The sequence below is a fragment of the Panthera uncia genome (genome assembly GCF_023721935.1).
Source record: "Panthera uncia isolate 11264 chromosome C1 unlocalized genomic scaffold, Puncia_PCG_1.0 HiC_scaffold_3, whole genome shotgun sequence".
Classification (NCBI taxonomy): Eukaryota; Metazoa; Chordata; class Mammalia; order Carnivora; family Felidae; genus Panthera; species Panthera uncia.
The window spans coordinates 3,062,907-3,086,106 of NW_026057584.1; the positions used below are offsets into that span (position 1 = coordinate 3,062,907).

The 23,200-nt window shown below is 55.3% G+C and overlaps 1 protein-coding gene across 7 annotated transcripts in view; it reads right to left on the minus strand.

The window, feature by feature from the left end:
* The window catches only part of TRAF3IP1 (TRAF3 interacting protein 1), a 60,447-nt gene extending 37,723 nt beyond the window's left edge, over window positions 1-22,724 (minus strand). Inside the window, exons 1-15 of one of the 7 annotated variants that reach the window (XM_049614560.1) lie at window positions 22,412-22,722; window positions 19,613-19,681; window positions 19,078-19,239; window positions 17,196-17,339; window positions 16,671-17,093; window positions 14,147-14,218; window positions 13,170-13,245; window positions 10,713-10,814; window positions 9,155-9,250; window positions 5,851-5,952; window positions 3,664-3,684; window positions 2,725-2,785; window positions 2,234-2,317; window positions 1,022-1,145; window positions 785-821 (exon numbers count right to left, since the gene is read on the minus strand). In XM_049614560.1, the coding sequence (XP_049470517.1) occupies window positions 785-821; window positions 1,022-1,145; window positions 2,234-2,317; window positions 2,725-2,785; window positions 3,664-3,684; window positions 5,851-5,952; window positions 9,155-9,250; window positions 10,713-10,814; window positions 13,170-13,245; window positions 14,147-14,218; window positions 16,671-17,093; window positions 17,196-17,339; window positions 19,078-19,239; window positions 19,613-19,681; window positions 22,412-22,534 (1,696 nt within the window). In that variant the 5' untranslated portion in view covers window positions 22,535-22,722. Of the gene's footprint in view, window positions 1-784; window positions 822-1,021; window positions 1,146-2,233; window positions 2,318-2,724; window positions 2,789-3,663; window positions 3,685-5,850; window positions 5,953-9,154; window positions 9,251-10,712; window positions 10,815-13,169; window positions 13,246-14,146; window positions 14,219-16,670; window positions 17,094-17,195; window positions 17,340-19,077; window positions 19,240-19,612; window positions 19,682-22,411 lie in introns of all 7 variants that reach the window. The other 6 variants (XM_049614559.1, XM_049614561.1, XM_049614564.1 and 3 more) reach the window with 6 other exon arrangements.
* Window positions 22,725-23,200: the final 476 nt, after the last annotated feature.

The window sequence follows — 23,200 nt, forward strand, 5'->3', positions numbered from 1 at the left end:
GAGCACTGGGTCTTTATGCAAGGGATGAACCACTGAATGCTATTACTCCTTTTGAAGAATTGTGTTTTAATGTTTATTTTTGAAAGAGAGAGAGACAGAGCATGAGCAGGGGAGGGGCAGAGAGAGAGAGAGGGAGACGCAGAATCCGAAGCAGGCTCCAGGCTCTGAGCTGTCAGCACACAGCCCGATGCGGGGCTCGAACCCACGAACTGCGAGATCATGACCTGAGCCAAAATCGGACACTCAAGTGACTGAGCCACCCAGGTGCCCCACTGAATGCTACTCCTGATGCTGACATTACAATATATGTTGACCAAGTGGAATATAAATAAAAACTTAAAAACAAAACAAAGAAAACAGCGTGGGGGAATGGGGGTCTGCAGCAGGCAGAGGCTTAGAGAAAACGAGATGAGCCGATCACGGCTGAAGCCATGTGATGGGTACAAGGGGGTTCATTAGGAGACTCTTCCTGCTTTTGCAACCGTTTGAAGTCAAAGACATTTGGGAAGAGAACAAATATTACAAATATTGTCGATTTGGAAACAACCTCAGAGGTCGAACCTCTACCCTAACCCCACGCCACGCTGGAAGCTACTGACCGAGCCCCAGGGTCCCGGGGCGCTGCGCCCCTCGAATCCGGGACTACGAGCCACCAACCGAGGAGGAGCCCATCCGTGCTGCGGTGTCTCACTGATGCTCCTCAGAACCCTGGCCGACACGGGGCGCTCAGAGCTCAAGGGCACGGGACCCCTCCTGCGCACAGCTGTGCGCACCCCACACTCACCGTGTTTCTCCTCTTCCTCCACGTCTACCGCTGGCACCTGGGCAGGAAAGGAAGGAGGAAAAAGCTGATTCTCGAAATCCTGCCTCTGCGGAGGTCCCCAAAGCAACGACAAAATTAAAGAAGGCGGACATCTAACTGAAAGGTTAGAGGAACGTTCGTCTCCGGAACCTGAATGCAGGAGCATGGATTCCAGAGTCGTCCAAGCGCAACTACAAAAACACGCTGCCGTTAACTCACCACTTCAAGTTCGGACATCTCAGGGAGCTGGGGGGCGGCCTCCACCACAAACTGGTCGTCTTCCTCACCGTCGGAGTTCTGTGCATCCACAATTACACTGGCCACGGCTTTGCCACTCCCTGTCCTGGAGCACCAGAAATCACATCACACAGGAATGTGCTGGCCACACGTCTGCATCAATCCCATGCACCCCGGGCGCCAAGGGAGGAGTTCAACCACCAACCACCTCCAGAACATCACAGAATGCAGGCCTGGGTCCCTGTGAGTCCTGCCCTCTGTGCCCCCACTAATGTTGGCCTCTGGTCCTCACCCAGCCCCCTCCCTGTGCCCCTATCTCACAAGGGCCCCCAGAGCCTCCCCCACCCAGAGCCTTGCCCCTCCCCTGGCCGCACTCTCTGGACACCAGCCCTCCGCCAGCAGCCCCTCACCTGGAGGGCCCTGTTCTTCCAAGTTGCAACACCAGGGCAGGGGTGGCAATGTGGCCGCAGACCCCTGCTTCTGGGTCTCTGCCAGGAACACAGCAGCCTCCCCCGGTCCCACTTTTCTGGGTCCTGCTCCCTGCCCAGCACCTCCTCTCCCCCGAGTCCTACCACCGGTCTGAGTCAGCCTAACACCCAGCTGCCCAGCCCGCAGGCCTGGCCCTGTCTCCCCAGGTGACCACTTCCATCCTAGGGCTCTCTCAGGCCTCCCGTGGCCACTCTCAGGAACTGCCCCGCCCGCTGCCACCCCACTGCAGGCCGCTGTCAGCTCCCCTCTGCTCGCACACTAAGTCCTGCTGCACCTGTGTCTGGACCACAAGCCTCCAGACCAAACGCACTGCGCCTCCCACCTGCCTTCTCCTCCTCCCGACCTGCCTAACACAACCACGCTTCACCGAGCACCCGTAACTCCCTCCCCACGATCACAGCACAGCCAAGTGTACGCACACACATGCAGGCTCGCATGCACACCCTCTTCCTGGCTTCGGGGACCTTGTACAAGGTCAGGAGGGAACCTGTGCTTGGGCGTGAGCTCCTGAAACAGTACACGTTTCTCCGGCACCAGGCCCTTCAACCCTCAAAAGCATCATCCTGCCCCCGGCGGGACCCAGCCTCGCTTCGCCCCGTGCTCTCCCCCCCCCCCCCCCCCCGCGTGCCCCGAACCCCTCCCACACACACTCCCCCATCAGGAAGCCCTCTCCACCCTCACCCCGCCTCGCAGCAGAGGCCTCACCTGTCCGCCGTGAGCGCCTCCGCCCCGTCTTGACGCTTCACCCGGGGAGGCGCTGGTCTCGCACTCCCAGGCCGAGGTGGTTTTCTAAACCCAGATATTGGAAAACCAGAGAGGGAATGTGACACACTTGCACATTTCAAAGGGGACGACAGAAAACCCAGGTCAATGTCATCGCTAATCTCCCACCGTCAACTGGTCAGGACGCAGTCTGCAGAGCATTAAGAACATTCCAGTAACCTGACAAGTTGGAAGTATCCGTCTTTTAATCCTATATTTTCATTAAATTTAAGATCCAAAAAGTAATCAAAACATTACCATAATTATGAATTTCCCTAAATCTTTAAAATGCCCTATGTGTAGTTACTTATACCCAGCATGTGAAAATTAAGCAAACGGTTTTTGCGTTCTTTGTACAGGTATTTCCTCATAATTAAGCTCAAGCACCGGACAAACGGCAGAAGGTGCAAAGAGAGAGCACGTTGGCCGCAGACCTGATGTTGGCCGGAAGCTCGCTCGGCAGCTCGGATTTCTCCTGGACAGAAGGTCCGACTTCTTCTGAAGCGTGACAATCGCATCAGCAATTCACAAAGGAAGAAACACAAATAGGTAAGTGCTTGAAAAGACAGCCATCAGGTAAGTGCAAATGCAAACGAGCTTTATTCATCCATCATTTTAATGAAGACAGAACAGTCGTTTCTAGAGGTGGTGAAGATCTGGGAGACGGCGTTCAAACCCTGGAAGTACAAACCGATTCCGTTTCTTTCAAAAGGTGGGTGGATCCGGTCAGCTACAACCTGAGAAGGATGGACGTGTGTAATCAGCGGTGTCAAGAGGGTCACCTGCCACCATGTATTAGTGACGGGCGGTGGGTAACTCCAGCCGCACACCGGACCCTCTGCACAAAACGTCATCACTCCAACATGTAACAGTAACGGGCGTATCTCATCACCACACACACACACACACACACACACACACACACGACAGGGGTCCTAGAAGGACGGTCATTTCCATGAGAAACAGTGCTTTTCATCTCCTTCTTCATGTTTTTCTGCATTTAAACAGATTCTACTTTGGGTATGGACCAAATTGTTTTTATAATCTGAATAAAGCTTCTTCATTTTGGTGAAAAGACTTAATCAGTAAGTAACAAACTCTACTAAGGCAATTAAATTCACCCCACTATTTAAAGTAAGAAGCCTTTATATTTTAGAGAATAGAATGAATCAAAATTTGAATTTAGAAATGTACTTTTTACTCTGGAAAGAGTCCTAAGATGCATTCTTCTGGAACATAAGGTGTGTAGATTAAATCTTAAAGTGGCGCACATATGGTAAATCTGAGAGTACATGTTCTTATTGACACACACACACACACACACACACACACACAATTTATAGCAAACACATTTAGTTCAGGCCATTCCTTACCTGTATCACTAGGGGAGTCACCTAAAAAAAAAAAAAAAAAAAAAAGGCACATCAGAAAACCGACTTTTGTTTTAGTGAAGCTCGGAATATGAAACGAGCAGGACTAGGGAAAAACAGTAAGTAACACAAACGCCTGTTGGGAAAACACGGCCCTTTCCTTGGAGCCTTTTCCAGTGTCCCACTGTGATCACTTCGTTTTCAAAGATGGAAAGACAAAGAAGAAAGGAAACTATGACCCATAAAATGCCATTAGTGAAAAGACAAAAGGGATACGAAGAGAGGGGATCACACACACAGATGAAAGATACACGGCAACAGCTGATACGCCCAGGGAGCCGCCAGCAGACCGACGGGGACACGAGGGACGAGAGGGGTGACCTGGCAAACAAGGCTCTGGGCACTCTGACGACTGGACAAGAGCGACGGGGCCCTCCCCGCAGAGCTGGCCAGCAGGGCTCTGCCACGGCCTAGCTCCCTATGGGCTACCTTTGCTCTTTTCACCCAGGACCCTTCTTCAAGGGCTGCTTTTTGGGGACAAAGCTTTTTGTGGACCTACGTGGCCACAAGCACACGAGTGGAAGCACAGCAGGGGTGGGGTGGACCCCAAGTCACAGGAGGACAATCTCTGTGTGACACGACCACGTTTGCAGAAGCACTGAAGCTGCATGGGTCCGAGTCAGCACCAGGGACCCGGGGTCGCCCCGAGGGCACACACGCACCCACAGGGGGAAGAGTGCTCCTCGGACACCTCGGGCCTGCCCGCTGAGGCGCACTTGAGAACGTTCTGGTCACTGGTCATAGAGCCACGTGAATGGTGCCCCAAAGAAGGTGGCTCTAGGGACAGGAGAGACCACGCCTCCGGGGCGACGGGAACCGGGAGGCCCTACAGGGCCCATACGTAGGGAACACAGGAGCCTCCCGGAGGTCACGCTGCACAGAGTGACACAGCAGGGGCCAGTCCCAGTGCAACTGTGGATTGGTGGTTAGGAAGCACCTGGAAATGGTGCTTCCAGACAGCACCACTGGAAGGACGGGGTGATGGCAACGGGGGGCTTGGGCTCAACCCCGGGACGGGCCTGCCCTGGGACCAAAGCAGGTAGCAGCAGACCCTCTCCTCGACACCGTGCTGCCTGGCCCTGGACCCCAGACTCCTAAGCTCTCGTCGAAACTCACGCCATCGGGTTGGGGACACACCGTGGCTGCTGGAGCTGAAGGCCGACACCCGGATGGTGAGCTCACAGCGGCCTCACCCCTTCACAGGCGGGGTCCCCCGCCCTTTGGTGAGGGCTCCAGCCTCAGGGGCGCAGGTCTCGTCCGGACCCTTCACCAGCTCTGCCTCTTTCCCTGCCCACACACACCCCCTCCCTGGGCAGACCCTGCCCGGAGCACCCCGGAACCTGCCCACACGGCCCAGGCCGCCCCCGCCTGGACCAAACTGACGCGACCCACGTGCGATTCAGCTGCTCAGCCAGCACGCACCCGGCCCCATGCGGCCCCGTGGCCCCCACGCTCCCGGCCAGCACCCCTCACCACACGGCGCCCCCCAGGCCGGGTCCCCGCGCCCACCGCCTCGGGCCTGCCACGCACCCGGCCTGCAGCATGCACGAGCCGACAAGTGTCACCCGGCCCGCAGACGCTGGCTGCAGGACGTCCCCTCAGAGCCCGACACGTGCCCGACAAACGCCGGACGCAACTTTCACCACAATGTTTTCTCGATGCAGAGAAAAGCCAGGCCCAGAGCAGAATCTCACCAAGGTGCGACTTAGGACACCCCGAGGACATGACAGAAACGTCGGGTCAGGGCAGTGTCCCGAGCTGTTTAAAAGTCCTCTTTGAACACGAAACGTGGGAGGTGTGCGGCTGGGCCGACGGGACTCCAGCAGTGACTCTGAAGCTCGGTTCGGGTCGTTCCCGACTCCGCCTGGGCTCCGCCCGCCACCCCAGAAAGGACACTGGGGTCACCACGCAGTGACCAGCCTGCCCTAGCCCAGCTGATGTGAAAAGGCGACAGTGGGCCACCCACCACATCCAGTCCCGATGAAGAACCAGGGACTGGACTCCGTGTGGGTCAGAAAGCCAAGGGGACCTGGCCGCCGCCCTCTGGGGAGAGAGGAGCCCCCCGGGGTTACATCTGGGGGGACCCCTCTCCCTCCCGAGAAAGGAGTGAGGAGACGGTGTCCCGCTTACCTTTCCGCTTCACTGCTGGTTCTGGCTCGACGTGCTCACGCCTCAGACTAGCTGAATTATCGTCTGAAACGCTAGCTGAGTTAGTATTAGCTTCTTTCGTGCCTGACGTAAAACAGTTTAAAATGGGTCATGAAGACGCACGTGCAGGCGGGTCCCCTCCGGCTCCAGCACTTACCCGGCTCTCCCACCCCACAAACTCCCAGAACACCCACCGAAGGCAGCTTTGGAGAACTCACACCCAGAACGTTCCTCTCAGCGTGGCTGTGGGATCAGGAGAGGGAAGGGGTGCCCGGACTGTGAGCAGACCCCAGGCCCACTCAGCCCAGGCGGAGGCGTGGAGTCCCCACGGCCGAAGCCAACTAGCCCCTCCACTGCCATTTCCAGAACCTTCTCCACCCGCCTCCCCACCGCGGCCAGGCCCAACTGAGAAGCCGCAAATAGGTGGCCGTGTCAGGAAAGCAGGGCGAAGAGAAAAATCCTTCCAGCACGGTGCACAGTCCTAGAGATTGAAAGTTCCCAAATAACTTGTGTACTGATGGCTGACTAATGTGCCAATGTCTATAAAAATAGAAAAAATATCAAACACCTAATAAAACATTTTTTATACTAAAAATAAGGGGCGGGAGGTGCTAGAGGAACAGATTTTAAACTGTGGCAGGACCCAGGGTAGAAAGCTAACCCATCACCACAGGACCTCACTCTCTAAAACGAAATCAGGAGACAAAAATAAAATTAGAAAAATTGTTCCCTTTCCTGAAACACAACCTTACAATTTCTTTAAAGTATTCAAATAAACAGTTTATATCAGAATCAAACTATCATTGACTATCAAAGACCTGATTTTATGTAATAGAACTACATACAACAGAAGACACGCAATTTTCTAAGGAAATTTTGTTTGATCTATAAAAATGCTTTAAACAGCCTGATTCCAATAATTATTTATGATCTATAAGACAACCAAAGAATCAATATGATATACCAACCTCAGAAATAAATCTAAACTTAAACATCAGCTTGGCGACTGTAGATTATCAATTTTAAAAGAAAACCCTAGAACTATAGGTTGTTACACTTTATTTGAAAGTGTCAAAACTTTCCTACACTATACAAACCCACCACACGGTAAGTGATTTCCAAATGCATCGCCTCTGCCTGTATCTCAAGGGGACCAATGACACTTTGCACCATTTCACCTCTTCCAAGGTCTTGTGGCATTCTTTCTTTCTTTCTTTTTAATGTTTATTTTTGAGAGAGAGAAAGAGAGACAGAGTGCAAGCAGGGGAGGAGCAGAGAGAAGGAGACAGAATCCGAAGCAGGCTCCAGGCTCCGAGCCGTCAGCACAGAGCCCGACACGGGGCTAGAACCCACAGACTGTGAGATCGTGACCTGAGCTGAAGTCAGACACTTGACCCTGAGCTACCCAGGTGCCCCAACTCTGCATTTTTATAATAAAAAGTTGTACACAACAAAGCAACAGGACATGGGTGAGAGCACCCGAGCACAACGCAGCTCTAAGGATGTCCCCATGTCCCGTCAAACAGCGGCAGAGAGAACGGGCCCATCACGCAGCTGGCGCTCCGATACGGAGCAGGGAAGAAGCGGACAGCTTCCCTGTGGGGTGGCTCGGGGCACCTGGGAGAGCAAGAGGGAGGACACAGCAAAACGCAGGAACACTCCTGTGACGCCCCGGTCCCGCGGGCAGGCCACTGCGGCCGAAGTCAGGCCAGGGCTCCGGGGAGCAGGCACAACAGGGGCCAGCATAGTTTAGCAGCACCAGCTCAGGGTGAGGGGACCCGGGACGAAAGGCTCAGTGAGCAGACCCAGCACTGGATCTGGAAATCACGCCCAACTGGAAAATCAGCCACGGTGAGGCAGCTGAGGAAGCGGAGTCCCGACAGCACGAGATGACCCCTGTGACAGGCATGCTGGTGACCTGCAGGGGCGGGACGTAGGGGCAGGGGGCGGAGGGAGGGGACCGCCCAGGGACGGGGTGCAGGGCTCCACTCGTGGCCGCCAGGGGGCACCGGGCTCCATTCCAATCTCTGCGAAGCTCTCAACTGAGAACTGTGTGCCACAGGTTTCCAGAGAGAACACCCACCAAGTGAGGGCACAGGTCTAAACAGCCACTCGGGTGTACTTCCATCCCATCAGACCATCTCAGCACGAGACCCACAGTAACTAACGGGGTATCTGCAAAGCAGGTGCCGTGTGGCCCACGTGCGACAAGCTGGCCACTTTGTGGGCGGAGCTCATTCAGCCTCCAGGCAGGTGCTTCTACACCCACTGAGCGCAGAGGGGCCTGCGGCTCGGACCACGCACCCAGGAAGCTTGCTCGAGGCCAAGAGGTGGCAACGGCAGGAATGGGGTCTTCCCTCTGGTCTGGGACACGGGCAGACGGTCACCGCCCAGCCGGCTGCCCCAGGTGGCGGTCTCCGCTCACACGACCGGCACCACCCACCCCTCTCCCGTGCTACGGGGGCTGCCCGGGGCTCCCCTCCTCGGAGCTGCCCGCAGCTGAGCCTCCGCAGAAAGGAGATCCATATACTTTGAGAGGATGTGGCCGAACGGCAACACGCCCCCCCGCCGTCAAGTTCGTCGGTGAGAACCCCCTCTGCCCCACCCCCACTCGTGCTCACGCTGTCTCTCTCTCTCTCAAAAATAAATTTAAAAAAACATTAAAAAAAAGATTTACGCTATATTTTCTCTTAAATGTCACTCAAGCTTCTTAATATCTCTGAAGAATTTAACGTCACAAATACTGACACTCATCAAGGATCACCCATCTGAAACCCCGAATTCGTGCACCTAATGGCCCCACAGCAGCAGGGCAGGGACGCGACGCACATGTCCCACTGCCGCCTCAGGGTAAGAGCGCAAGCCGCGGGCAACAACGTCCCCTCGTGCCGCAGCAAGCACCCTAAAACCTTTATCGGGGGCATTCCCTTAATACAACACAGCAGAGCAGGACCGGAAAGCTGAATAATTTCTCTATCCACCCGTCCACGTCGTTTTTCTAAATCCCAACAGCAAGATGAAGAAAGCATCTTGATCTAGATGCGAAAATGAGTCACGTGTAAAAAGGCACGTAAAAGTTAACTAAAACTGAGTTAATATTCTTTATCATAACTTAGCAAATTAAAGCAAGTGGAATATCAATGTCATTGATATTGTATCAATATTTGGTATCATTTCTGATCTTCAGTATATCATGATTAGAATAATAAAAAACATAACTACACCGAGATAAATACTTTACGTCAAAGTGGTAAAGAATTTAAACTAAAGAATACCTTTTTCTTACCTATATCCGAGGTCGTAGTTTCCTGATCTGGTTCATCATTTAATCCACACACTATGGAGCCTAAAATTTTAGCTGACATACTATCTTCCTTTCTTCCTGACACAAAATAGTTAACAACAGATTAAAACATTGCAGAGGACTCTGCGTGTGGGGCAGGTCCTCCCGTTGGGACGGACAGGGCTTTACGCCAGGCTCATGCTCGCTCCTCCCCTCCAGAGTCACAGGACACACGCCTCCCCCCCTCCTCCCGCCGCCCCTCCGGCCCCCGGTTCTCAGGACACCCTCTCTCCGGACTGTGGGACCCCCAGCAGTACCGCCTCCGCCCTGCAGGTCCTGGCGGGCTCCAGAGCCCGCCCTCTTCATCTCCACGGTCCCCTACTTGAATTTCACACGAGTTTCCATGTCGGGGAAAGACCACCGTGCGAAAGACCCCCGCCTCCTTCGACGTCACCTTCAGTGGCTCCTGCCCCTCCCTGAACCCCGGGCCTACGCCTCCGACTGCTGTCTCCACACGCCACCAGGCTGTTCGCAGGCACTTGAACCTCGTGCGCGGGAAGCAGAATTCCTCGTGCTGCCGCCCATCCCCCCAACCGTCTCCTCCCAAAGCCCCGTCGCTTCAGTGAATGGGCCACACAGGTGCCCAGCCCCCTCCCCACTGACCTTACCTCCGTGCCCTCTCCTTTCTAGCAAGTGCCCCGCGGTCACCCCGCGTATCTGTCATCCTTCTATAAATGTGTCCTACACCCAGTCTGCTCTCACCAGTGACACTCGGGTCCCTGCCATCACGGCCTCACCCGGACACCTACCTGCCGTCCGGCCTCCATACTTGCGCCTCTCTAGTTTCAAAAGGAGATGCTTCTAAAACCTGAGTCTGATCAGGCCTCTGTCCGACCTCATGTCCTCCCAGGGCTTCTGCTCACACTCGCTACAAACACTTGACCAACGTGGCCCACACCTCGGGCCTCCCTCCTCAGGGGCCCCTCCCCCTTCCCCTCCCCGCCCGCCTCGATGCTGGGCCTCCCATCACTCACACAGGCAAGGCTATCACCCGCCCAGGGCCTCTGCCTGTTCCCAGACGCCCGCACGTCCCCCGTCACCTTGTCAACTCTCTGTCCAGATGGCCCGTCCTCGGAGCCTCTCTGCCTACGCACCCTGCCCCTACCGCACCCACCCCTCTCGACTACAGTTTCCATCAAAAGTCTCGTCGTCATTAACGTGAAGGCAGCACCCTCGTTCTCTTTATTATCTGCCTTGTCCCTCTACGTTACACTCCCCAGGGGGGGCAGGTACTCCAGAAATATCTGCAGAACACTCAAATGGACAATTTCAGCCCGTCACTGACTTATGGTAGGAGACCCACTCACGGTTGGGGCAGCTCTGGCGGGCAGGGCTTCACGCCCCGAGCCTGCACCACCCTGGCCAGAGCCACCCCTCCAGAGCCCCGGCCCGGCTCAAGCAGGGCTCCACCCGCAGAGCTGCACCTGTCCCCTGGTCAAAGAGAAGCAGCGGCGTCACTCTCCAACATTCACAGCCCCCACGAGGGCTTGCTTCGTCTTACCGAGCTGTTTCATGGTATGTTCCTTCTTAGCTTTACTGTAGGAAGGGTTATGTTGTTTTTCAGGGGAGGCACTATTTTCACTGCTTCTAGAGTCCCTTCTTCCTGATGTGAAATTGCACAATGAAAGTATGTGTTAACCTTAACTTGTAAGGCTTCATTGTACAGTCACTCGTAGTATATTTTTCTGCTATAAGACACTACTTAATCATAAGCAAAAATCATCGTGTTGTTACGAAGAATGTTTTTTGGGTTCTGTGGGGATTCTAGAAGAGCTTTAAGAGTCTGTGTGTCTAACAAACCTGGGACCCCACACTCCAGTAAACGTAGGCTCATCTCCTTGAGTAGAACATAGATGTCCTGTGCCTCATGCACCTTGCGGATGCTGGACATTTGCCCGAGTGCCCTGTGCCGTACCCATTTGAGCACGGCAGCTCTGGTGGGGGAGGCTGGGCGCTGAGGTCCGCGCCTGACTGGCAGGCAGGGGAGAGTCCACCAGCTGGTTGACACCTCGGTAAAGCTCAGCATCACAAAGCCTGGAATCTCTGGTAATCGGATCTCAGGGAGACCACGGGAAAGGAGCCCTAAGGCACAAGCTCCCCAGTCAACTCAGACGTACACGCCCTGAGCTATTAGAAAAGCAGACAGTAACAACCGTCAGCTTGAAACAACCCGAAACCAACAGAACTATGGGCTGAGATGAACACGGGCCAGGTTTGGGGTGCAGTGACAACAGTCAGCGACACGCACACGTCCTGACACTCATCGCTAACAACAGCGGGGAGAGAAGACACCATCGCTGAACAAAGTGACCACGAATGAGCGCAATCCTGACCGCCGACACCGCCCAGCACGGGCACACGCGTCCTCTTGGGGGAGGCGGAGACATGCGTCCTGACTCGAAACCACAGGTGTCCAGTCTTCCCCAGTGAGGGCACAGGCAACCTAATCCTGACAAACTAATTAGTTCTGTTCGAGGGACGTGAGACTCTTTGATGCAATGTTGTAAAATAACCTGGAAGAATAAGCGCATAAAATGGCTTAATATCAATAATTCTGGAACACCTGGTGAGCTATTCCAAAAAAATAAACTGAGAGCCTCACCTTACAGAGTCACTAAAAAGATTAAATATAAAAATGCGGGATAAATCACAAATCTTCGTCTCTTGAATCTCTAGACAAACTACAAAAAAAAAACAAAAAACAAAACACGACTGGCCGCTTCCAGTGCAGAAAAATCAAGCACTCAGGCAAGTGAGGAACGAAACACAGCGAGTAGAGATGAACTGGGGGGGGGGGGGGGGGGGTGGAGAACAAACACGTATCTAAAAATTGGCAGACATGCTTCACAGACAGCGAGCTTGCGCAAATTAAGGACAACACGGAAACTCCATCGCGGCGGTGACGAGCCCACAAAGGAGAGGACAGGCCCGAGAGATCAATACACATGATTAACACACGTTAAAAATGCACAATTTCACTAGCAATTAAAAAGAGCCAGCACTGTTCATTTTTCACGGACCCAAGTCGGCAAGCCTCAAAGACACCGGAAAAGGCGTCGGGCGCGGGGAACTGGTGTGCACCTCAGCTGACACCCGAAAGCCTGCCTGCCCCGGGCACCAGGGGCCCCTCCTGGGAGCCTCGCCCACAGAGATCGCCCACAAGAGGCCAGGTGCCTGCACAGAGACGCTCCAGGGCACCGCATACCATTATGAGGAGAGGACTCTGCCTCATCTCCGTGCCACTTCTCACGTCCAACTAGGGCACGCTGCCACGCTACCTGGACCTCTACGATGTAGGAAAAGAATGCCTTCTCGGACACGACCGCTGCTCAAAGTAACGTGACACTTCCCTGGAAAGCCTGCAGGGGCGCTCGCCGGCACCGGCCTGACCCTCGCTCCCACCTACCGGTCCGTCAGAACCGGGTACTGCCCATAGGCTAAGCCCCGGCCGGGACTGCCCACTTGAGCTCCAGCTCTTAGCTTTTGGCATGATTCCTGGGGACCATTTCTGCTGATCTTTAAATGGTAAACATCACCTAAGAGCAGGGTGCTTTCGTCGGCCACTCTGCATCAGGATTAAATTGAGCCTACCGATTCACACGACCAGAGTCAAGGAAACACGGGCGACTGGCAACCATTTCTGGAAGATTAAAATTTGAGCACATCTTCCAGACTGCAACAGATCTCCAGCAAAGAGGCGCTCCCCCGCCCCTGGTGTCATGGGCTCACACACACACATGCACGGGAGACAGAGGGAGAGGAAGGGAAAGAGGAAGGGAGACAGGGAGGGAGAGAGGGAGAAAGAGACAGACAGACAGACATATCTTCACCCCTTTCACATAGTCTTTGTTCATTCCCCCAGTGGTACATCTGCCTTCTAGCCACAGGACTTTTTTCTACCAGATACGGTGACCCATTTCCATGTTTTCAGTTACTTATAATGATAAATTTGCAGTACCTTCCATTGAATTTTTGGATCGCCGTTTTGACATCTTTGCTGTCATGGACCCAGACGCTCTAGTGGAAACCTCAGTCTTAAAGAAAAGAGAAGGAGAAGGAACGAATCAGGGCGTGTGTCACAGCAACACGTTGAGCAGACTTCCTATTCAAGCTCTGCTTAACGAAGAACGAAGAGCAAACCGAACACCGCCATCCAGACGCCCGAGAGCGGAACGGGGCTGCTCCAGACCCGAGGCTGAACTGAACACACGGAGGCCCCTTCACTCTCCAGTCAGAAACCAATCTTCTGCAAAGGCCTAAAAAGGCCAGCAGTCCACCAGCCACACTGAGAAACACTATCTTAGCAGCTGTGCTCCCGAGGACTCACTCTCGGCGGCGATACGCTATTCACTCACACGCGTCCGTCCGTAACAATTCACAGTGCGAGCGTTCACGTTTAAAGACAGCACAAAGCAGCCGCTGTGGTTTTGCTGCACCTGCCAGGATGACTCCTAACCGGCCCCCAGCCTCCATTGCACACCTCGTCCATCTTCCCTGAAGCTGCCTGGATACACTTTCTGAAATGCAAACTGGACTGTGAAAGTCAGGATGAGTCTAACCTCTGGGGCCCAGAGGCGCAGAGATGACATGGCCCAGCCTCGGCTGTCCCCCAGCCGTAGGATACGCACCGCAGGGTCCCACATAGGCCGGACACGGCTTGGAGGGGTCCCTCCAGTGCCCCTGCTTTCCCTGTCTGCCTGGAGATTGGACCCTCTCCCGGATGACGCCCCCATCCCTTTGTACCCCATACATCATACTTGTCAAATAAACGAATAAGGAAAGCCCACAGCCCACCATGGACATCCGGACTCCTGCGTGAGCCTGGCCATGTCCCGCGCCCGGGTCTCCGTGGGCGGGAAAAGGCCACAGTGCTGCGGTCACCACATCGACACAGCTACCCGTTTACGTCTCTTGAGATTATTTTTTAAAGTTTACCTCTGTTTCAGCTTTGGAGTCTTTCACAGATCCATCTGACAACTTTTTAGACACCTCCCCTGAGTTCGAGGACTGTTAAAAAAAACAACAACAATAATCCATCATATTCTGTTGGTATTCAAATCTGTGACATCTACAAACACATCAAGATGTGAGACGTTTCTTGCTGACCAGCAGCAAGATCACTTTCCCTTAAGAGCATCGGTCACACTCCAGGCCTGACGCCACCCATGTTTCCAAAGGGCCTTCTGGGACCTTTCTCCACGGGGCAGACCGGGCAGGGCCACGGGGTCAGGGCGGTGCCTCTTGGGAAACTACGGAACGGCATCTCCTAGACATGCGGGATCCCCACACCAGGCCAAACGTCTCAGCGAGACGCAGGAATCTGGAAACGGGGTAAGGAGTGAACAGAAACGGACACACAGCCACAGTCCATGCTTCCGAGAGTGGGGCAACGTCCGAATGGACGCTTCTTTGTAAGCAAAGGCTTCAGGCTGTGCATCGGGGAAGTTCTCCCAGAGCAAATTACGCGCAAACTGCACACGCCAACTCAGTCCTACAGTCAGGTCTCTAACAGACGCATCTTGATGTGAGGAGGAGAAAGCAGGAGAGACTACACAGAGATCGTCCTCCTCGAGGACTGAAAAGCAAAGGACAACGCTTCAAGTCAACGACCACGTGTCCTCCTAACTCCCTGCAGAAGGCACCAGGCTGTCCTCCTAATTCCCTGCGGAAGGCATCAGGCTCCGTGCGCAGCCCCTCGCCCGCCCCGCTGTCCCCTGAGGGTGAGGAGTCACCGTACCCCCAGCCCTGACACCTGGCCCTCCCCCCCCCGCATCCCCACACTCTAGACACACCAACCACCCGCCTCATCTTCACAAAAAGCCTGAGGGGGACTGAGAAGGTCTGATCATCGTCTCTTCCAGACAGAAATCGAGTGGAAGAGAGTCAAGGGAGCTGACGGAGGGTGAGGACGGGAGCCACCCCAGAGCCGCCTGTACCAAAGTCCCGGAGCCTGGTTCCCTGGGAGGTGTCCACACGGGGTGTCCTCACCACCAGCGAGCACTGCCCTGCAGACCCCGCAGAGGAACCCCAGATTTACGTGGGAGCAGCTGACCCCGCCAAACCACCCGACGGCCGGCTTTGGGGGCCTGGAGGACCAGCTCTGAGCAGAAGCACAGGCCCAGGGTGCCCGGCTGGCTCAGTCGGTAGAGCAGGCGGCTCTTGATCTTAGGGTCGTGAGTTCAAGCCCCACGTTGGGCAAGGAGCCTACTTAAAATTAAAAAACAAATAAGTAAATAAAAATAAATTAAAAAAAAAAAAAAGGCAGCAGCAGCACAGGCCCCTCGCCCTGGTCCCACCCGCGAAGAAGTCAAGCCGTCACTCCCACCAGGCTCCAGGGTCCCACAGACCCGCCTATAAAAACTCGTCTTTGGAATTAGCCTTCTATTTATAACACCGGTCACAGAACCAGCAGTTTCAGTGAACATACAGTATGGGAAACTTCGTAAGACCTGGACAGCTGAGAAGGTCATCCCGTTCCGGGGGCTGCCCAACTCGGGCACAGAAAAAAACGAGAGAACGTGCTAGCGCCTCAGAAAAATGAGGTCAGTGAAAAATACTTTTTCTTAGACCTCTAAAAAGAGGCAAAAGGTGCGGAATGCCTTTGTTATTTCTAAAGCCTTTCTCTAAGGGAAGCCTGGTTTTCAGGACACATACCACAGGGCCCATCATTCCAGGGGGCTCCTGGGAGACCCTGAGGCTCCCCCAGGGTCATGCCCACTGGGCCCGTCATCACCCAGTACAGTACATCCCAGAGATGCCACAGGGCCGGGAGGCACAACCCCGAGTGCCAGCACTGGCCCTGCTCCTCACTACCCAACCACCTCACCTGGGCAGACCCTGAACCTTTCCCGACCTCGGCCCCTCCTTCCTAGTAGCTGGAAACCAGCAGATCTCCACATTCCGCCTCTGGGACGCCAAAGTGTCCCCGTGAGAACAGGCACCTGCAAAGCCAGTCCTGACGGAGGCCTCCCCACCTCTATGAGCCCAAAAGTCACCTGCACGTTTAGAAAACACCGTCTGAAACCAAACAAATTTTCTGGCCTGTCGTAAATGTACCTGAAAACTTATCAAACGAGAATTACAGCAATCAGAGGTCTCGTGCTCCTCCACTAATGTGCACAGGACTTAGAGCGTGGCCGTAATCCTGCCAGAAGTCAGCCGTGCCCACAAGCCAGCCGGTGCGTAAGAGCCTGCACACGGCTGAGGCACACGTAGGAACTGCGCGCACAGCGACAGCGTGAAGCTCTGTCTTCCAAAACGCCCACGTGCACGCCCACGGTGCAGAGGTGAGGGGAGCACCTCGTAAAACACCTGGCAACGCCTGGGGTCGGTCTGGGGTTCCCCTGGGAACCCAAGCCTGCCGTAGGTGGTGCTGGAGAGAAGCGGTTTCCTAATCATGCCACGACGACGACAGAAATCGCTGCAGGTTAAAGGCAGAGGGCTGCAACCAGGACTTTACCTTCCTCTCCGGTTTGTCGTGCTCTCTGCTCTTCTCCCTGTCGGGGTTCCTGGAGTGGTCCCCGTCCTTGCCCCTCCGCCTGTCGCGGTCCCTGTCCCGGCCCTTGTCTCGCTCCCGCTCTCGCTCTCGCTCCTTCCGTCTCTCCTTCTCCTTCCCGGCCTCACTCCGTCGCTCTCTCTCGCGCTCCACGTCCTTGTCCCGCTCTCGGGTGCCTCTGTCCCTGTCCTGCTTGGCCCGGTTCCTGGCTCGCTCTCTCTCTCCTTCTCGGTACTTGTCCCTCTCGGGCTCCTTGTGTCTCTCACGGTCGTTCTCCATCGTCTTGTCCTTGTCCTTGTCCCGTGCTTTGCTTTCTTCTTTCACTTCTTCCTTCTGTTTCCGGTCTCTGCTTGCACTTTCCTCATTGATCTCAGAGTATCTTTTATCCTGAAGAAAAGGTCAAATAACAGCATCACTTATAAACGCCTTTACCTGGGCTACAAAAAGACTCATTATCTCCCTTCCGGATATGCACAACTTGCGATTCACCTCTTTATCTTCACGAACTCCGGGCCCTTCCTCTCGCGCGTTCCTATTGTCCAATTCCTGAGACTTGGACGTCAGGGAGGTCCTTGCCTTCGCGTCCCCCCTCTCTCCAGCCAACACTCGTTTCACCGCATCGTCACTGGAGAGCTTGTCATCAGAGCGGGAGGAAACAAAAGGCAAGGTGAAAGTGACATCAGCACAAGTGACAAATGCGAGTGTCGGCATTCAGGGACAGCTCGTTAAACGCGTTCTGCGTCTCCCCAGGAAGGTCCTGGGAGAAAATACTAGAAGGAAATGCTGTTAGCACAAAGCACGGCCTCTCCTGGTAACTGTCGCCTCTGGTGCGTCAGCACGGACAACAAAGGCGACCCACACAGTTCCACAAGTGCCTGAACTCTGCCCAGGATCAACGGGGCCCCGCACAGAAAGGGCCTCAGGGAATGATCTAACTCGAGCTCTGTGAAACACAAAAACCCTCCTGCAGCGTCCCTGCCACCACGCAGAGGCTTCGAACACCTCCACTCAGGAATCCCGCCTGTTCATTCCACAAGGATGCCCTGAGCGACTGTCACACGCCAGGCACTAGACCACAGGTCAAGGACGCTTGTGCATACTGGGCTGGAGAGACCAAATGCAACAATTACATGACTGGGAGGGAGGAGAGGCCAGGGCTCTGGGACAGCCGATCCCACACCTGCTGCCAGACAAAGAAACAGGAAGCATGACCATGCAGGGGACCTCAGGGTTCAGGCACGGGCGTGAGAGCTGAGAGGGAGCCGGGGGACAGGAAGTAGACGAGATCTCCAGAAGCCTTGTGAGCCAGGCCATGGAGAGGCTGTGCCCAGACACAACAGGAAGCTGGCAAAGGATTCAGCAGGGAAGGCAGGAGTCAAATGTGTTTTGAAAGAGAAGGAACATGAAGGATGCAGGGGTGGGGACTGGGGACAGAGCCGGGGCACTGGCGGAATGAGCTCCTCGTTTCCAAGCCTGAGAGTTGGATGCAGACCAGGGCGAGAGTCTCTGGAGGCCTCCTCGGGGCCCTGCTCCCCACCCCCACCACCGCTGTGTGGGCTGAAGGCCACCCTTTCCCACTTTGGCAACATGGAAGGTCAGCCCCGCCCACGATCCATAGGGTCCACGAAGGGCTGTATCAGCTATGCCCTCTCCCCAGGCCTTAGAGACACCTGCTGCCATCACCAAGCTGAGATGTCCTTAACGTCCTTGGCAAGAATGACCCGGGCTGGGTCTAAGCAGAGACCCCAGGTTCAAACCCACAGTGAGGATCCCAGAAAGTAACCAAGCGGCCCCTGTACAAGTGACACAAGGTGTCTCTGAAGGCAGCACAGCTCTGCAGCCAACAGCCAGGAGGGGAGGAGGAGTGGAGGGACAGTGCAGGGTGGGGGGAGGGAAGGAAGGGATGGAGAGAAGCAGAAAACAGAGGCTGGAAAGGTAGGCAGAGGACAGGAACATCCCACGAGCCCCAGAGAAGAAGAAAAGCAGGTCCTCCGCCCTGCCCACCCCCTGCCCCTGCCCCCGCCCCCACCCCCGCCCCCGCGCTGGAAGGAGAAGCAGAAGGCAGGCAGGGCTGGGTGCACGGGCACGCAGCCTCCAGCCACCCGCCCCGAGAGCAAGCGCCTGTGAGGTCCCCTGGTTCACAGTGAAGCCTGGAGAAGGTGTGCGTGGCATCCCCTTACTTGTTTCACGGTACAGTTTTAAATCGCTTCTCCTGCGACTCGGAGGCTGCGAAGCATAGCCTTTGACAGACGCCACCAGACCCTCTCCCCACGCTTCCGACCCTGCCGTCCCCATCTTGCTTTCTGGTCCTGCCAGCTCTGCACCCCTGCACTACCTTGCTGAGACACGCTTTGCGATTCGCCAGCATTACCTTGCTGAGGCAGCACTTCGCAATTCTCTGCAGCAGCTCGTTCGTTCTCTCAGGCTCGAGCCCGGCCACGATCCGCACTGGTTTCGCCGACAGCGGCTCTCCTGAAACCATCACCACCACGTCTATGGCCTTCTGAAGGAAGCTAATTTTTGCATCTTTATCCTGAAAGATTTCCATTCAAAACACAAACAAAAAAGTACTTCCAAAGAACTCTGCACCCTCTTCGGTATGTTCAACAGGCACGCTTACTGTTGGTAGATGTCAAATCTGGAAATACGAACCCTCTGTCACGAAACAAAGCGACTCGCTGACGCTTTTAATTCTAGCGGAGAGGCCGGAAGAAACCTTGAAACCCTGACCCCATTTGTTAACGGATAAAATCAGCACGATGCGCGATTGGCGGAAAAAAGGAAACGGAACGGGAAGGGCGAACCGCAGCCCACAGAGTAACCGACCCCTCGAGCCGACACACACCCGGCACGCCGCTGACAAAACACCCATTTGTTAAGGTGAGGGTGTGACGCCCCCAGCCTACCTTAACGTTGTCGGACTTCATCTCGGCATCCGTGTAGAGGCCCTTCATGAAACCAGTCACCCTGATCACCTTCAAAAGATCAAGGCCATGGTCAGCACCTCACGGGACAGCCCCTTCATCAGCCTCACCCCCTGAGCCCCCACGGTCAGGAGCCGTCAGAGCCTGTCCACATGCAGGACTTAATTCCTTCACTTGCTCAACAAGCTTTTGAGTATCTACCGCACGCACGGTCTTTTACCAGGCAGGACCCAGTCTGGAAGTGGGGACAGGTGAACGTTACAAAGACTTACGGGGCACTAGGGAGCACAAGATCGGTCCCCAACCCAAATGCAGGAGGGGCAAGGGTGTCACGGAAAGCTTCCCAGAGGAAATCGGATCTAAACTGAGGCCACCGCTACCAGGAAACGAGAGTGGGGGGCGGGGGTGTTTAGGAAACACGTGTCAGGCTGAACGGTCCCTGCAAGGTCCCGGGGCCAAGAGGGTCCCGTTCAAGGGAGCAAAAGGGTTCAGTACAGGGGTGCCTGGGTGGTTCAGTCGGCTATGTGACCGACTTCGGCTCAGGTCATGATCTCACAGTTCGTGGGTTCGAGCCCTGCGCCGGGCTCTGTGCTGACAGCTCAGAGCCTGGAGCCTGCTTCCGATTCTGTGTCTCCTCTCTCTGCCCCTCCCCCACTCACACTCTGTTTCTCTCTCTCTCTCTCTCTCTCTCAAAAATAAATAAACATAAAAAGAGAGAGAGAAAGAGAGAGAGAATCCTTAATATTCCTGGAACCTTTTCATTTTGTCTCTTTTGACGTTTTCCTAGTTTGCAGGCAGTAAAATTTTGAATAATCATTTTAAGGGACACAAAACATTAACCTCACAAGATCAATGCTTTGATTTATGAAAGAGGCTGAGTTAGTTGAGCTGTAGCTGAGATACCAACGGTGATTTGAACACAATACTCAGAGGCAGTGAAGAATTTTCAGAGACTCTTCACCCCCTACCTGAAAATGCTTTCCAATAGGTCAATCATCCTAATGTCCTTAACAAGTAGGTGCCACTTAATCAATTTACCTTTACACAGGGCAGAGAAATTAATTTCAGCATTAGATTAGGAAAGAAAACCCATGAAAGAAAAGCAGACCGTTGGTTCCCAATGGAGAACATGTAACTCCTTCCACACAGTCTGGCTGCCTGGTCAATCGAGTCAATTCCTGCTAGAATGTCCCTCCTCCTCCACTTCAATGTGCTCTGGCCTTCCAGGAGCCCAGCACCACACCAAGACCCACAGGATGAGGCATATGCCCCCTGCCTCCCCACTTCAGTGGCCAGACAGGACTAACACAGAAGATAAAGGTGTCATGTCGGGCCACGGTGGCCAGCACTGGGGTCAGGCAACCTCACCTCCTGGCTTAGAGGTCACTACCTGCCTACTTCGCAAGATAACACAGCACACAGCCCAGCTCCCACCAGGCTCTCCACACGGCCCTGTCCCCTCCCAAACACTGGCCGGGACAGGTGGAAGGAGGGGCTAGGCAAGACAGCCCTGGGATGTGGCTGGGATTCCAGAGTCTCAAGCACAGTTAGGGTGTTTAACACAGAGGTGCACATTATAAACTAAGTTGAGAGAGCGGATAAGTAAAGCAGTTTGTGGAGAGGAAGGCACCCCCCTGTCAGAAAGAGAAGTGAAGACGAGCACCAATTCGGGGAGCCCTCAGAAGCCTGCAAGTTCAACCTGATTCCTAACTCCCAGAGGCCACGCCCAAGTTGCTGGGCTCAATACCCTTCTTAGCTGCACCACGGAACGCGCCGTAGCCTGAGTTACCAGGAGCCTTGACAGCACAACGACGAAGGCTGGCTGTGCACCTTCTGTGTACCTTACTCAGTTCAGCTCACCCAGGATATGGCAACAAACATACACGGTCTCCACCGTTTGGTAATTCACCATCCACTGGGGAAAAGTTACAATCTCCACGGAGGCCAGGCTGTGCCCTTCAGCAGCAACTATCAACCTGCTCTTCTAGAGTTTTCCCTTTGGGGTCCCACTACAACCACCTTCAACAAATTCACCCCAAGGTATTTATCAAACATCTAAAACATGGGGACCACGGTGCAGAGTAGTGTGGAGAATGCTTGGGAAACATGAGGATAGAAAAGAATAACTTCAATATCCCACAATGTCTGGTCACCTTTCACGAGCCAGGCACTGAAAGGGGGGGAGGAGGGGAGGTCACAAAAACGGCCCTGCCAGGCTAAATGGAAGATGAGCTCTAACAGAAAGAAATAAGGCTCCCTGAGGGGCGGAGGGAGGCAGCCCAGTGGGGGTGGATGAGAGGGCAGAGCAGGGGTGAAGGCAAGGAACTCGGTGCACAGGCACCGCGGGATTGGGCCCAGCGGGCCCGGGCAGCGGCTGTGCTCGGCTAGGCGAGGCCGACTCTAACGCCAACCCTGATTCTGGCCTCGACCCCTACCTGGGCCCCGATCCCCGGCTCCGACCCGGCCCGTCCGCACCTGGGCCCTGACCACCCCCCAACCCCCGGGCCCCGCACCTGGGACCCTGACTCCCGGCACTGACCCTGACCCGGGTCCCGACCCTGGCTCGTCCGCACCTGGGCCCCGGCCCGCACCTGGCACCCCAACTCCGGCTGCACCTGGGGCCTGACTCCTAGCGCCGGCGCCCACCCGGGTCCCGACCCGCACCAGGGCCCCAGCCCCCACCTGGGACCCTGACTCCGGCCCTCACCTGGGTCCTGACCCCCACCTGCGTCCCGACCCGCACCAGGGCCCCCGACCCTCGGCCCCCGGCCCGGCCCGCACCTCCGTGATGATGTCGTGCAGGTAGCGGAACGGGGGCTTGTTCAGCAGCTTCTCCGTCAGCGGCGGCCTCCGGATCACCTTCCCCAGGGCCTCCTGCGTCCGCTTCACCACGGCCGCGTTCATGGCGGCGCCGCCCGGGCCCGAGCCCCCGCCGCCCCCGCCAACCCGCCGAGCCTAAGCCGCGCTCCCGGGCCGCCGCCGGCCCCGCCGCCGCCGCCGTCCGCTCCGGCCTGGACCCAGCGCCCGGGCTCCCATCCCACAGTGCACCGGAGTCGGCTACGGCGCGTGCGCGGGGCCGCAGGAGCCCGTCGCCAGGGCGGCGCGGCCTTAGCAACGGACGCGCCGCGGCGCCCCGCCCCGCCCGCAGCGCCTGCTGGGAGAAGTCTGCCCCAGAAGTCGCGCCCGCGCTTCGCAACTTGGACGAAGCCACGCCCTTGGTGTTCTAGCAGGTGGCGGCGATTGTGTCCCACCCGTCTGCGGGCCGCCGCGCGCAAGTTCACTGCAGAAGTCCTTCCAGCAGTTTGGAGGCTTTGTGATCTGTTTTTAGTTCTTTTTTATTAAAAGATGCTGATTGTAGCCCCATTTTTAAATCCTTTTATTTATTGAGATATAATTGACATATATGGCATCAGTTTCAAGTGTAGGACATAATGATTTGGTATTTGTGTACGTCGCAAAATAATCACCACAGTAAGTCTAGTTCACATCCACCACCATAGTTTCAAAAGCTGTTTATTGTAATGAGCAACTTTCAAATCAAGTATGTAACACAATATTAACTAAAGTCAC